The sequence below is a fragment of the Rhipicephalus microplus genome, chromosome 4, assembly GCF_043290135.1.
Source record: "Rhipicephalus microplus isolate Deutch F79 chromosome 4, USDA_Rmic, whole genome shotgun sequence".
Classification (NCBI taxonomy): domain Eukaryota; kingdom Metazoa; phylum Arthropoda; class Arachnida; order Ixodida; family Ixodidae; genus Rhipicephalus; species Rhipicephalus microplus.
This window is the reverse complement of record NC_134703.1, coordinates 12,475,119-12,490,993: the sequence shown is the minus strand read 5'-3', so window position 1 is coordinate 12,490,993 and position 15,875 is coordinate 12,475,119. Positions and strand designations below refer to the sequence as shown.

Sequence of the window (15,875 nt, the reverse complement as noted above, 5' to 3'; positions counted from 1 at the left end):
ACTTTTCAGTTCAAAGGAACTCACAGCCTTTGTCCCTTTTCAGTTACTGAGCCTTTGCGAACAGAATTTTGTTTTCACGTGTCAGGTGATCATTATTGTAAATGACAACATGATTAGGGGCTGGGAATCCGAGATTTTTTGAATTTATGCGAGCTTTTCACGCGTTGGCGATGAAGTCCTGCTTCTTTGTTCTAGAGAAGAAGCGGGCAACAATATTCTTATTGCCCGATCCAGACCTTGTTGGCACTCGGTGGACAATATCGATGTGATCGTCAGAAATGGGACAGCTTGTTTTATCGCCGACAGCCTTTACAAGTGCAGGGAAGTTCTTGCCCGGTGTGGAAGCTACGCCCTTGATTTGCACGTTGTTTATGCGAGAGTACTGTTCAAGTTCTGGCATACGTTTGGCCATTGCTTTATTTCCAGTTTTTAGTGCTTTGTTGTTAGCAGTCAGACCATTATTCTGAGCTCAAACTTCTTCAACCAACGAGTTAAGCATGTCGACACTTCTGGTTAGTGCCTCCATTTCCAGTTTCATTTCAACAATTTTACCTTCTGATGACAGCTTTATCGAACATTTTTTCACAAGATCAGAGACAACCTCGTTTGATTGACTCTTGAACAAAGCTTCTAGCTGATCAATTCTTTTCAGAAGCTCAGCACAAGAAGGCATGGTGTCAAGCACAAACAATAGCAATACATGAGCACTTGCAGCAGCGGCAGTCACGCAAGAAATAGTAAAAAACATTACAATCTGTAGTGTAACTAACCTGCAAAAGCGAGCGGGGTGATCCTCTGCTCGTTCGTTGCTTCTAGCCATGACCACCGCTGTCCAATGATGCCAAGCCAGTTTTGCCATCCCTCTGATACGGGAAGAATCAACAACGCAGCTGCGCAGTACCGATTATAGACTCGCGTAGACAGGGCGAAAAATCCACGCAGGTCCCACCAGCAACGCACGAGACAGGCGATTAAACCGAAGCAACAGCAACACGTGAGCCGAAGGCACCGTATCCGACTAGGTATAGACGACGAGCACTGCAAAAGCAAGCAAAGTGGTCATTGAAGTTTGTTGCTTCCCAGTGACGGTAGAGTTCCGTTCTGCAATTGTCATTGTACGACTTGCATAACGCGATGACTTGTTGGCGTCCACTATGTACTGCACAAGTACCGCGCCAATGCCCACACTGCTAGCATCGATGTGTAGATCGGTTGGTGCCTCTGGATCAAAACGGCGTAAAGTTGAAGCAGAGGTAAGCAAAAATTTTAGCTCGCTCGACGCACACTCGCACTCAGCACTCCATGCAAAACATTTGTTTTTGTGGAGCAGCGACGTGAGCGAATCAACTAGACGTGTGAAGTTGCTGATGAAACGGCGGAAATACGAGCACGGCTCCAGGAATGTGCGAAGGTCTTTCACCGTCTCGGTTCCTCGAAGTTGGCGCGCTTCGGTGGACTCTTGTCACGTGACAATACTAACAAGCAAGTCGCAATGCCATTGCAAGAGTTACAACCTCAAAAATAAAGCTACCACAATAACATACTTTTCATTCAGGACATTGACATTCTATGTTTGAAAGACGTTTGACTAGGCATAATTAAGAGCAAACACGCAGGCCTTGTAAAAAAAGAGTTCTTTAAAACCGTGCAAACATACTAATTATAGAGCAAATATTAGGCCGTTTGCGTATTTCTGCAATGTGATTTGCCACCTCACGAAGAGATGTAACAGTTGAACGTCATCCGCTCTTAAGCGATGCTGTTCCGAATACGTTTCGTTGGGCACAAATTAAGTATCACTCATGTTTTACTGAAAGCCTTATAGGTTTAAAATAAATTACTACAGAAAAAATAAAAGCCAGTAAAAGCTCATCAGAAGACTGTTTTATACGTATACGTAGCAGTCATCCATACTTCTCGCGTAAATTATACAGAAAGGCTATTTTGCTCGTGGCAAGTCTGACCATCGCAGAAGTTTCAATGCTGTCTAAATGGATGTATTACTGTCGATGGGTGAGGGCGTGAACACGGGATGAGGGAAGGGAAACGTTAGAAGGAAGTGACTGGGATATGCAAGAAGATCCGTGTGTTAAACCTAAGTGCGCATTAAATGGTCAAAATTATATCGGAGTTTATCCCTAAGCATGAAAGTCGTTTCTGCGCGTGAAAGCGGGAAAATTGATTTCATCAGCGCATTACCATGAGCTCTCACTTCGAAAATATCTCTACGCAGCATTGAGATCGACTCCCTCTTCGAAGGCGTGGATTTCTACACGTCCGTATCACGCGCGCGGTTTGAGGAGCTCAACTCGGACCTGTTCCGGTCCTGCCTGGATCCTCTGGAACGCTGCCTCAATGACTCCAAGCTGACCAAGCAGGAAATCAAGGACGTCGTGCTCGTGGGCGGCTCCACCAGGATCCCCAAAATACAGAGACTTGTGCAGGACTTCTTCAACGGGAAGGAGCTGAATAAGTCCATCAACCCTGACGAGGCCGTTGCGTACGGCGCCGCCGTACAAGCGGCCATCGTGACGAACATTAAGACAGTAGAGCTGGAGAACGTACTTCTGCTCGATGTCACCCCGTTGTCACTGGGCATCGAGACGGCGGGTGGCGTGATGACGGTGCTCATCATGCGCAACACAGCCATTCCTATCAAGAAGACTCGCATCTTCACCACCTACACGGACGAGCAGCCGAGCGTGCTGATACAGGTAGGCCACATCACAGCTTGGCTGTACTTTTCTCCTCAGACCAGGAGGGTAACGTTACACGAAACTATTCGTGCGAAAACTCGGCATGCTGCATTCCCAAGGATGATAAAGGCCGGTATATGCAATTCTGGAATGGTTCCCAATATTCGTTCTTCTACAGGAACAGCTGGTCTATGAAAACAACTTTTTGGCCAAACCTTCAGAAACAATGTCCAAAAAAGGAGGGGGGGAGCTAAGCCGAATATTTCAGACGACATGAACACTCTTGGTCATAAAGTTTAAAATGACAAAAATCCGCCATATCCACGAAGTGAATGATGATGAGTGGGTGAAGCTCCGGAGGTAAACCTGGTAAACCATGAATCCTCTGTACATTTTGCCCACTCGATTTTATTACATCGCTCCCCCTAGCGTACGTCGCCGCACTAAATCGAACGATTGCCTTCAACCAATGACACGCGCCATATGTGACATCATTCCTATTTTATAAGATCTCGCGTCTTTCATCAACTACAAGTACCGCTTTCTAGTTTATAACATCTTGCATCTTTTCATCATCAGCTACAAGTACCACCATCGAGTAAACACTACAAGAACTAAACGAGAGGTGGCTACATACAGGAGACGGTACCGCCATCTAGTGAACACTGCAAGAACTAAACTAGAGGTGGCTACATACAGGGGACGGTACCGCCATCTAGTGAACACTGCAAGAACTAAACTAGATGTGGCTACATACAGGCTACAGCGGACGCACAGCCCACGCCCTAAGGAGCTTCGCCCCTAAAAAAAACTAGCTTATAATGAGCGGTCGTTACATAAAAAAATGTCCCCCCCACACACACGCACACACACACACACACACACACACACACACACACGCACACACACACGCACGCACACAGACAGACAGACAGACACACAGACACAGACAGACAGACAGACACAGACAGACACAGACAGACAGACGCACACACACAGACACACACAAGCACAAGCACACACGCACACACGCACACACACAGACAGACAGACGCGCACACACGCACACACACAGACAGACAGACGCACACACACGCACACACACACACACAGACAGACGCACACACACGCACACGCGCACGCACGCTCACTCACTCACTCACGCACACACACAGACACACAGACACACACACACACACTATATTTCCTGTAATTTGCACATACCAATCTGGCTGGCAAAGAATAAGCATGAAGTACATTTCTTACATTTAAGCAGACAAAGAACACGTATACGTTTAGCAAAATGTGACAGAAGATACTTTAAGTTGGCCATTTTTCCTCCACCTATTCATTTCAGTACTTACATTATAATCTGCAACACGCGCTCAGGTGTTCGAGGGTGAGAGGGCTCTCACCAAGGATAACAACCTGCTTGGCAAGTTCGTGCTCAAGGGCATCCCACCTGCACCTCGGGGCGTGCCACAGATTGAGGTCACCTTCGATCTGAACGCCGAAGGCATCCTCAACGTGACTGCTGTGGAGAAGAGCGTCGGCAAGCCTAAGAACATCACCATCACGAACGACAAGGGCCGCCTGACCAGCGAACAGATTGCCAAGATGATCAAGGAGAGCGAGACCTACAAGGAGCAGGACACTTTCGAGAGGAACCGCATCGCCGCCCGAAACGCACTCGAGAGCTACTTGTTCCAGGTGCGTTCACACTCCGCCAGCCTACAATGGCTTAACTCCTGTACTGTCAGTGTTTAGTACAACACCATGAGGTTTGGGATCTTTGGCATACAGGTGCCATGCGTAGTGGAATGGCAAGGGCTCCAGGTATTTTTACTTTTCGTGTATGAAAACTCACATACGTTCACCTAAAACAACTCGAACAATAAAGCCGTCGTAGCCTTTTATGGGTGAAGCTTCTAATAGCGGCACCCGTTCGTCTCTCGTAGCCATTGTAGCATGTAACAAGTATAACATTTTGACCTCCAAGGTTGTGCTGGTGAAAGATTTCTTCTGTGCGTTGTTGAAAAATAAAAAATTGTGCCCGATGTACATGCCAATGGCTGCTAATGGGGAATGAGAGACAGGAGCATTCGGCCTTTAGTTAACGCGCATGCTGCTATCCCCATTAGCAGCCATTGGCATGTATATTGAGCACTATCTCACAAGAAACGGTTGCTACGTTATACTCGCTGGGTGTAACTACCTTAGTTTTAGAAAGGTTTAGCGAGCGTTGAGCCGCAGTGCCATGAATACAATGAACTAGTATATACCACGAATAAACTCGAGGTGGTTAAAGGTGGGAAGTAGACCCGAAGCGCAAGCCGTAACAAAGTGTGCGTGTGTCACCTCTCATTTAGCCCTTGGAATGTCCGCTAGATGGCGGTGCTTATATATGGGGAATATATGATGAAAAGATGCGAGATGGCGAGATGCGAGATGGTTCATGCGTCCATGGATGGACGCATGAACGGACGCAGGGGCGGATGCATGGACGAACGCAGGGACGGACGCATTAACAGACGCGCGCACGGACGGGCGGATGGACGCATGGACGGTCACACAGACGAACGCATGGATGGACGTAAGCAAGAACGAAAGGACGGACGAATGCTTCGTCCCACTCTCCATCATTCACTCCGTGGATATGCTGCCAATTTTTTACGCGATGCTCCCTCCTCTCCCTTCTCTCCCAAAGCTTTCAGCACCTGATGTGGTATTGATCGAGCTGCCTCGGGAGGAGTCTGCACCTCACCTGGTTTTGTTATCGGCCCTCTTTTGACCTAGTTACGATGTCACATGACGGCGTCAACATGTCAATTCATGTTGTGACGTCATAGTGACATCGCTATGACGCACATGTTGGCAATCTGTGACGTCATGAGGACTTAATCGCGTGATAATCACTCGTGCTGACACCAACAACGGTTCATATTTGTGTTTGATAAGGCATCGAAGGGTTTCACCTTAAATAAAGGTTAGCACGCAACAATGCCTGAGGCGCTGGGCTGAGCTATGCAATGATGAAGGAAGGCTTCATGCACTCTGGCTTTACTAAGAACATTGAATAACCATAACGCTGCAATAATTAAACAGATGGTATGCCTCACTAAAACTACTGCTTGGGCGATTTGGTTTACGATTAAGAGAGATTTAACAGCGTAAAAAGAAGACACGTATAAGAAGGAATACACAGACACAGAAAAGGAATATACAGACACAGCGCTGTGCTTGTGTATTCCCTTTAATTCGTGTCGTCTTTTAGCGCTGGTAAATCAATCAAATACTTCATATTTTAACCCATTTTATCGCCATTGAGTACTTAGCGGGGTGGGGGGGGGAGCGTGGAAAAATAATTATCAGGTAAGATACTAAATACAGTACCTGCTTGAACAGTTTGTCATGAAACAGCGCGGGCACGTGGGACAAGAAAGGCAACACGACTTTTGGCTGGCTAACAAAACAACTAGTGCGTTGATTTCGTCAGAACAAGTATGTACGCCTTGAAAAGGGGAAAATGAAAAAAAAAGAATGAAGGAAAAGGACGTTCTGTGCATGTGTCTCGACGAGTAGAGGAAATGCAAAGTTCAAGTACGATGATAAATAATCCCCTTGTCGGCTAGTACAATGGCCGGTGCGCTTATATGATGGCCCGATGCGAACAATCGTGAACGCTTCGTATGTGTCCCGCGCGCGAAAACCGCGATATTTACGTTAGATATCTGTCTGTTGAAGACTTGGAGTGCATTCACACTCGGCTCAGTGATTTGCCAGATCGCTTCCAGTATCATCCTCGGGAGTCCTCTTGTGCTCTCGAAGCGACCTGTTTGACGAACGTTGTGGCCACCGCAGCACGTCGGAATCTCGTAGATGGCTTCAGTCTTGCAAGGAACGAATCTCGTATTATATTGTTTCTTGCGTATGGAAGTACTAGAGGAAAGGGCGTTCACTTTTTTAGCTCTCAGTGACCCCAGTTTAACTGGAGCCGATAACGCCAGCCTTACGCTGGAGCAGCTTTCTTGATTTTGTGTGAAACACCAGGCAGTTAGAGTATTGCCGTCACTCTCGACCTGTCATCTGTAGCACGAGGTCTTTGCGTCCTGCGGCGCCCCTTCAAGATGACATCGACTGCACGTGCCAGCGTAAGGCTGGTGTTCCCGGCGCCTGTCAAACAGGGACCACTGTGAGCAAAAAAGGGAACACCCCTTTCCCAAATACTTTCATTTGCAAGACGCAACGGACTACGAGATTAGTTCCTTGAAAGACTGAACCCATCTACGAGATACTGACGTCTTGCGGTGGCCGCTACGTTGGCCATACAGGTTGCTGCGGTAGCGACCGACTTCGAGAGCACCATAACAACCTCAAAGATGCCCCGCCGCGGTGGTGCAGTGACTAGGGTACTCAGCTGATGACCCGCAGGTCGCGTGTTCGAATCCCGGCTGCGGCGGCTGCATTTCCGATGGAGGTGGAAATGTTGTAGGCCCGTGTGCTCAGATTTGGGTGCACGTTAAAGAACCCTAAGTGGTCTAAATTTCCGGAGCCCTCCACTACGGCGTCTCTCACAATCATATGGTGGTTTTGGGACGTTAAGCCCCACATATTAATCAATCATCAACCTCAAAGATGAAGGTGAACGAAATCTGGCGAATCACTGTGCCGAGTTTGGATGCACTCCAGCTTTTGAACAGACGCGCATCCCACGCATAATTTTTGCGCATGGAATGAAGTGTTCACGTTTCCTTCCATTGGGCCATCAAGTTTAAGCGCGCCGTGCGTCGTACAAAAATAATAATTATAATTGTGATTGAACTTCTCTAGGAGCTTATGTGTGGGCCATACCTTTCCTTCAATTATTTTTTCGTTTTCTCCTTTCTGAGGCGTATATATGTGTTTCGACAAAATAAACACCCAAGTTATTAGCCAGCGCAGAGTCCTGTTGTCTTTCTTGCCCTGTGTGCCTGCGCTATTTTTTTTAACAATTAAGCCCTGCCAACGAGCTCAAGTATATAACGTATTTAAAAGTTTGGTTTGAACTGCCACACTAATCTGTCTGCCTCAACTACTAATCAATGGCTGTGTAAAATTTAGGAGAGCCCATCCTTCGGACAAGGCAACGTAGTGTGCACAGGCGACAAAGGAATTGCGCACGTTGCGCCTTTAAGTAGAGACACAAGCTTTCTCCCGTGATGCCTACTGCAATATGTTCTTTTTTTTTCGCAGAGATAGATCAGCACGCAACAGAGCTTGTAGTGGGGTTAAAGTAACACCCGTTCTCTAGCAGTTTCTACAGCTTCTTGGGCCCATGTTCGAAGAAGACACAGGGCAAAATGCTTGAGCACACAATACGAAAAACTAAACCACTGATCCTAGTAAAAAATGGGTCTCTTATGTTGAAGCCTTGTCATTCGCATACGTTAGAATATATGTGGGCCAGAAAAACCCTTATACAAATGGAATGTCTTACTTGGCCTTTCCGACGAAAGAACTCCCGGGGTCCCTTGCCCGTAAGACGGCTGGGAGGCCCGAGTCAATTATTGCTTTTTCTTCCAGTATTAAACATTCTGAATCATTTCCGTTGTTTTTCGACTGCCTCAACGATCGGAGGCTCTGCCAGCTTCCTGTACCTCAGCTGTTCGTTCACTGTCTCCATGATAGTGATCCAGAACTACCTGTGAATGCTCTATTTATAATATCGATAGTTTCTTTTATAAACTAGCGTTAGTGTAAGAAAACTCTCGATGGTACTGTTATTGATGAATGACTGCCAGTATTACTGACAGTGCAATCAATACTGCAATCAGGAGTACTTAGGCTGATAGTACAATGAATCAGGCTGTGAATGGTTATGCTCCTAATTTGTTTGGTGGCAATTTTGCGAAATATATGGCGATAGCCTAGTCTCAGCTGTCCTTAGGTCCTTAGTTCACTTAATGTATGAGAAATATTTTTTCTTCTGGTAAAAGAAATAAATTATTGCCGCAATCAAAACGCTGGATTTTGTCCTTCAATGAATTCATATTCAAAAGTAACCAGTAAATCATACAATAAAAATTAGCTTTTCATATTTGTATTTTTATATCACAAGATGGAATATATGTTTCATGCAGTAAAGTTCCGCCGCACGTAACGACTTGCGGGCTGCTAAAGGTGAGCAACCCAGCTGGATCATCCTGCGACTGTCAGTCATTCAGCCGAAAAAAAAGGCAAGGATGTCAACTTTTTCGCACTTAAGCCTGCTTCTACTGCTCCACCATGTACAGTTGAAACTCGATTGGACGAAGTGACTGGGTCGCTCAGATTATTTCCATAACAACGCAAATTTAGCGCGAAGAAACACGGACAAAAATGGGTACACCACAAGCGCTTACTCATAACTGAAAGCTTTAATGCTTGAACCAAAAATATGTAACAGTTACACTAGGTGCCCGAAAATATACTGCCCATGCGAATCGTGGGCGAAACAAAAAGCACCAATACAAAGCAAGAACACACCTCCTGCACCTCCCTCCCCACTGGTCTACCCCCTTTCTATGAGTAGCGCGACTTCCTTTTCCGATAAGGCTAGTGAAGGATTGCTAACACACTTGGGAGCTCTCGCGTTAATGTGGTAGGCCTCGACAAGTTCTCGTGTCGTGCGATCGTGGTGTCTAAACCATACCTCTGTGGCGGAGAATTGCGCTTCACACTGGCCCTCAGTGCAGTGCATGGCCAGGTGCGTTAGGGGTCTTCCCTGCAAGGAAGACTGATGCTCCCTAAGACGAATGTTTATATATTGGCCTGTCTGGCCCACGTATACATGACCACACGACAGAGGGATGCAATGGACGACGTTGGCCCTTCATGACACGAATCAAATATGGTGGTTAATGGAGCAACCACGCATTCCGACCTTGTCAAGCTTGTTGCCCACCATTGAACATATTCTACCTAGCTTGTTATTAGCAGAAAAAAATGACCTTCGAGCCAAACCTCTGTGCGGTTTTCTTAAAGGCCACCTCCGGCGATTTTTCGAGTTCAATGAATCTCAATGAAATTCGCTGGGTATGGTCCTTTGCACATTTTCGCCCTTTATGCCAAATCGCAGGTTTGGATTATGCACTGTTCGTTTCCAAAAGAATTTTAAAGGTGGCCTCGAAAAGCTCACCTCCCTTGTCAGGATTATTGGCAACACTGTCTGGATGACGTCATGCTTGGCATGTGAACGTAAGAGACGCAGCCGATGGCATCGGTACTTTGGCCACTACAGCGTTCATTGTGCTTTTCACAAGGCGACCATGGCGATGTTTGGCACGAATATAGCACGGGAATGTTTTCTTCCTTCCTCTGTGGTGTTTAGCCGGTGCTTCGCTGGACTGGCTATCACAGTTTTCATACTCCGCGCCGGCGGAACCAGTATACGCCCTCCGGCTCCACCAAATAGTACGTCATACTCAGACAAAGCGCTCGGTAGAGTTTCGGTTTCGGTATTGTACATTTTTGCTTATTAAAAATTATTTTCGAATTTCCTGAGCATTTCAGCTACTGGGCTCGTGTCAAGAGTGTCTCAGGAACATAGAAACACCATAACCTTTACGCGGCCAAAAAATCGCCGGAGTTGGCCTTTAAGCCGATGTTAGAGCGCGTGGGTATATGGCGTAACAGCAACATTTGATCATTGTGAGCTGTGTTCTGACTGCGTGCGTCGATACCTTTTATGTGTTTGACAAGGCGCAGGCAGGTGGTACGTATTGCCGAGACAGGGAAGGCTACGTTATTTAGGAGATCGACGGGCTCTAGAAAGCTGCGCAGAGCGAAATGCGTGCAAGATCTGTTTGCAGCTGCATTTACGTTGTTATGGATCAGTACCAACTCGCTCGCCTCTCCGTTTTGCTTCAGGCTGTTTTGTCAAGTCGGGGAATTTGGTGAAATAAAGCAACAGATTCTCCATTCTTTAAAATACAAAATTGTAACGTAACGGCACCTAGAGACATCTACAGCATTGCTTTTATCAGCAACTCACGCTTGCGTGTCTGAAAACTTCGTGATGACGATGCGATGGCGGTTCAGGCATAGCGGATGATCGAGACCCCAGATAGGTCGTCATGTGGTGCTATGACCACCTACCAACATGCCATAACGTGGAAAACGAATACAGTGACTGTGTCAGCACCGTGAGAAAGAAATATGGGAGGCGATGATCAGTGCTATCCGTCATTTAAATCACAAAATAGCCAAAACAACCACTACCGCTTCTAGCACTAACTTGTACGTAAGAACGCTACCGGCGACGAGTTTGTTGCTCTGTGCATCGTTGCGACGCGTAGGCCCATGCAAAGAAAGCTAGGGCCCCATTCGTGGCACTTACATGTTTTAACACGATAGTGCGACAGCGCACGCTCGAACTAAACCTGTCTCAGTCAAAAATGGAAAGAATAATCAGCGTTTTTGTTGAGTTACTTCACAAAAACCTGTCTGTATATTTATTTATTCACAATACCTTACAGACTCCTTATCAGAGCAACTATTTGTAAGATTTGGTGGCTGAATCAGTTCGATAAATTAGGTTGAATAAAAAGTGAATGCTAAGCATAATTACCTGAGAGTGTTTTTTTTTCTTTTTTAAATCGACAACTTCGTAAATTGGGGCTTTCTTAGATCGCGTTTTAACTGTACCACACACCTGGGGAATTCATGCTGCTACGAGTTCGCGCGGTTGGTTGTACGCTATCGTAACATTATGAAAATTACCACCTACTGCGCTATCGATAGCTTTTTCAACCATAGATAGTTCGATAGCGACTCAGCTGCCGGTAGTATAGATCATGCTATTGATTGTTCTGCATCCCTGTCCATTATTAACCGTCCTTGGACCTAGCAAAGTTGTTATGCATGGCGTCATCGTAGATGTCACGTCATAGTGTTGTCAGGATGACGTAAATTTTGGCGATGTGTGATGTCTTGATGAAGTATTATGGTGACGTCATTACAGGATGACGTGCTTTTTTGTCACTTGTGTCATGGCCGCGTAATCTGGTTCGGGCACCCGGTCATCAAGGACTTAAGGGAAATAAACAAGCCGATCACGCCGCCCGCGCACTCTCTTCCCGGGCTATCTCCCTGTCTTCAGAAGCCTACGACTAATCAGACAATTCGGCCTTTTCAAAGTTGATAGATATTACCAAATATTACAAGGAGGAGCACCAACGCTTTGCGGACTCTTGCAAGGCACATCATCGCACTGACGAGCACCTTATTTTCGAACTCTCTACCAATACTCTACTGTTCCGGGTGGTGCTAAAATGTTTCAATTCATTTTTTTGATGGCACGTGCCAGTACCGTGGAATAGTGGCCGACACTTTTCACATAGACTGAACGTGCCACTCTGATTCATTTATTCTCCCCCCCCCCCCAACCCCAACTCCAAGAGAGAGGACTGTAAGGCGGCCCTGCTCGGCTGTCAGGACGGAAGGGCCCGAAAGACCCTGGTTTTAATAGAGGTTCCACCTAGAACTGTGAGGGGAGGAGGCCAATGAGGCCCCTACCCAATCATCTCTCTGTAAGCATTTAATAGTTATTAAGTGTTTGACCACCACCACCGCGAGACGCCGCAGAAGGCGTGTTTGGCGAGGCATGTAAGTGTTAGTTCAAACAGCCGTCAAACAGCTCGTCACGTCACCATCTCGTCAGAATAGCGAACAGCAGATGCGACGGAGCAATGTACAAACAGGCTACGGTGGTCGAAACGTCGACAGATGACGTTTCAGGGGCGAAGCTCCTCTTAGTCTAACCCTGTACTGCGTCAGGCGTAACCGGCAGTATCAAACAAACAGATAGACAAACAGACAGGCGGATGGATGGACACACAGATGTACGGATGAACGGACGGATGGAAGCATGGATGGTCGCATGGATGGATGGAGGGACTAAAGCACGGACGGACGAACGGATGCACGAACGAACGCTCAGACAGATAGACAAACAGACAGAAATACGGAGGGACAAACGTACAGCAGACACACGAACGGATGGACGGACGCTTCGCTCCACTCATCATCATTCACTCCTTGGATATGCTGCGATTTTTTCACCAGTGCTGACTGACCTTTCTCGTACGTTCTCTTGACTTACAGAAATTGAATAAACATTATACGCCAAATAAATTGAATGAAGTCTTAGTGCTTCTGGGTGAAAACTACCTTGACGTTTATCAATATCGGACATTTGGCACCACACAAACTTCACAAGCTGCATGGCGTGCCACATGCTCAAACGCTCGTGTCAAACTCGAATGTTAATAATAGTTGTGAGTCGGGATACGACTGTTACTTTTGCACAGCCTGCGCTGTAGCCTGTAAATGGACAGGTCTGGCTTCGTTAAAAGCGTCTTATTTAGTGGCCAGATTCCTAAACTTTGATAGGTCCATTTTGTAAGGGCGGGGCACCGTCGTCGTTCCCGCAGCGGAAACTTAGAGCATCGCTTTACGTCATCATCAACTCGTTTTTTTGAAATGAAAACCGCTCGAAAATCTTCTCCCTTGTCGAAAACCGCGGCCGTGGCGGTCGTGTAAATGAGCCGTGACAGCAGTGTAAATGAGCACTAGAGTGTTTGCCTAAACGCAGAAGCACCTCGTTGTACAGTATGTTAGAAAACAGGCAACTGCACTTGGTAAGAACAACACCCCACGGTTGCATTGTAGCGGTTAGAAATCCTAAATAGCACTGAGCCTACTACCTTTCGCAGGTGCGCACCAAGATCAAGGAAGACCCCTCAGTCATCAATGTGCTCAGGCAGCAAGAGATGGACGACGTGCTCAAGAAAGTGGACGAGATGGAGGGCTGGCTAGAGATGAACGCAGTGAGAGATGTGCTTCTATTTTACATCGGCCTCGTTTTCACTATTCGTTTCTTTCTTGCGTACAGTAGTGCTCCAAGACTTGGTTAAAAAATAGAGAAGTTTGGTGGAAAGTGTAGGCTCCGAGTGACGAGAAATGGTCTCCGAGGAAACGTCGCATGAGCTACCATTTCGACAACTGCCCTTGTCGCTGACACAAATGTTGTTTTAGCACTCCTGAATTGGCAATGTCTTGCTCTCGATTGATTGATATGTGGGGTTTAACGTCCCAAAACCACTATATGATTATGAGAGACGCCGTAGTGGAGGGCTCCGGAAATTTAGACCACCTGGGGTTCTTTAGCGTGCACCCAAATCTGAGTACACGGGCCTACAACATTTCCGCCTCCATCGGAAATGCAGCCGCCGCAGCCGGGATTTGAACCCGCGACCTGCGGGTCAGCAGCCGAGTACCATAGCCACTAGACCACCACGGCGGGGCAATGTCTTGCTCTCAAACACACACAAACTCGCACGCGCACATGCACAAATCCCCATGTGCGCTTTAGCACATAGATGCGGCAAGGTTTTATGGTAAAAAAAGGAAATATGTGAGCCACTGCAGCACGCTACACGGTAATTATTAAGCTTGCAATTAATAGTAAAACTATCGTTAGCACGAGTGCTTATGGCCGCCCCTTTGAATCATGCCACTCACAAGTATACTGACCTCGATGTGGTATTAAGTATTTATCGTACTCATCGATATTTGATTTTTTGCTTGTGAGCCTGTGACTCTTTTTCACCACCCCAACGAACATTTGCATTTAGAAGACTCCTTCCTAATTTAACGGTAATTGTGAAGTTGAATCTATTACTTAAGGTTGGTGTGTTACGCCCATGGGTTTGCGTAATTTTTGTTTTTTTTGTGTTTTTTTTCAGAGGTCAACTCGGGACGAGTTCGAAAGAAGAAAGAAAGAACTAGAACAGCTCTGGGAACCTCTCCTTTTGCGTGTATATGCCAGCACGCAAGGAGCAAGCTTGAACACCAGTTAGAACGCTGAAGGAGAACACATCACTGATTATCAATGCGCGCAAATACATTTGCCAAAGCGCTGTATAATCTTTCCCTCGTTCCCCCAAGTTCACTTCGGAGCGTTGCGTATAAGCTGACACCGACAAAGCACGTAGTTTAGCGGATACACACAGCTACACATTCGTTGCCTGAATAAAAAAAGTCACAGCCTATCCACGTAGTGAATGATGATGAGTGGGGCGAAGCGTCTGTCAGTCCGTCCATGCTTCCGTCAGTCCATTCGTTCTTGCTTCCCTGCGTCCGTAGTTTGTGCGAACGTCCATCCTTCTATGCGTCCGTGCGTGCATCCGTCCGTCTGTGCTTCCATGCGTCCGTTCATGCGTCCGTCTATGCGTACGTCCGTGCGTCGGTCCGTCTTTCTCTTCCCCCGTGCATCCATCTGTCCACCAGTAAGTCCGATCATCTGTCTGTACATTTAGTGAATACTCCAACTACCATCTTGCATCTTTTCATCATATATTCATCGTATACAAGTACCTCCATCCAGCGGACCTTTTAAGGACTAAACGAGAGGCGGCTACCACTACTACTACTATTACTACTACTACTACTACTACTACTACATTTACTACTACCTTTTATTTTACTACTACTACGACATTGTGGACGCACGACCAATGGCAAAAGGAACTTCACCCCTTAAAAATCACAGCATATCCACGGTGTGCATGATGATAATTGGGGCGAACCGTCCGTCCGTGCATTCTTTCTTGCTTCCGCTCGTCCATGCGTTTGTCCGTGCATCTGTCTGCCTGTTCATCCTTCCATCCGTCCGTCCAACTAGTGAACAGTCCAAGTACCGCCATCTCACATCTTTTCATCATACATTAAGCATATAGAAGTACCGCCATGCAGCGGACATTCAAAGGAGTAAGCGAGAGGTGGCACTCGCGCACTTTCTTACGGCCTGCGTTTCGTGTCTACCTCCCACCTTTCACCCCCTATAGCTCATGGCTATATACTAGGTCACTATATTTATGGCACCGCGGCCCAACGCTCGCTAAACTTTGCTAAAGCCAAGGAGGTTACGCGCAGCAGGTTTAACGTGGCTACACTTTTTGGTCAGATAGTGGTCAAAGTGCGTCCTTTTGATACTAGTTTCTTTCAGTAAATATCAAATTTATGGCAAAGTTTATTGGAAAATAAGTCGCCAATACTCGTCTCTGTAAGTTATTTCATCGGAAACAACTATCGTGTAATTTATGATTGACGCGCGCGGGTTTTCTCCTCAATTGAAAAGGGTACGCGCGTGCCGCTCCT

At 46.6% G+C, this 15,875-nt stretch overlaps 1 protein-coding gene across 1 annotated transcript in view; it reads left to right on the top strand.

Moving 5' to 3' along the window:
* LOC142814124 (heat shock 70 kDa protein 1B-like) overlaps positions 1-14,575 on the top strand; it is a 42,913-nt gene extending 28,338 nt beyond the window's left edge. Inside the window, exons 4-7 of the mRNA XM_075892054.1 lie at positions 2,234-2,714; positions 4,086-4,406; positions 13,430-13,543; positions 14,462-14,575. Coding sequence (XP_075748169.1) covers positions 2,234-2,714; positions 4,086-4,406; positions 13,430-13,543; positions 14,462-14,575 — 1,030 coding nt within the window. The remainder of the gene's footprint in view (positions 1-2,233; positions 2,715-4,085; positions 4,407-13,429; positions 13,544-14,461) is intronic.
* Positions 14,576-15,875: the final 1,300 nt, after the last annotated feature.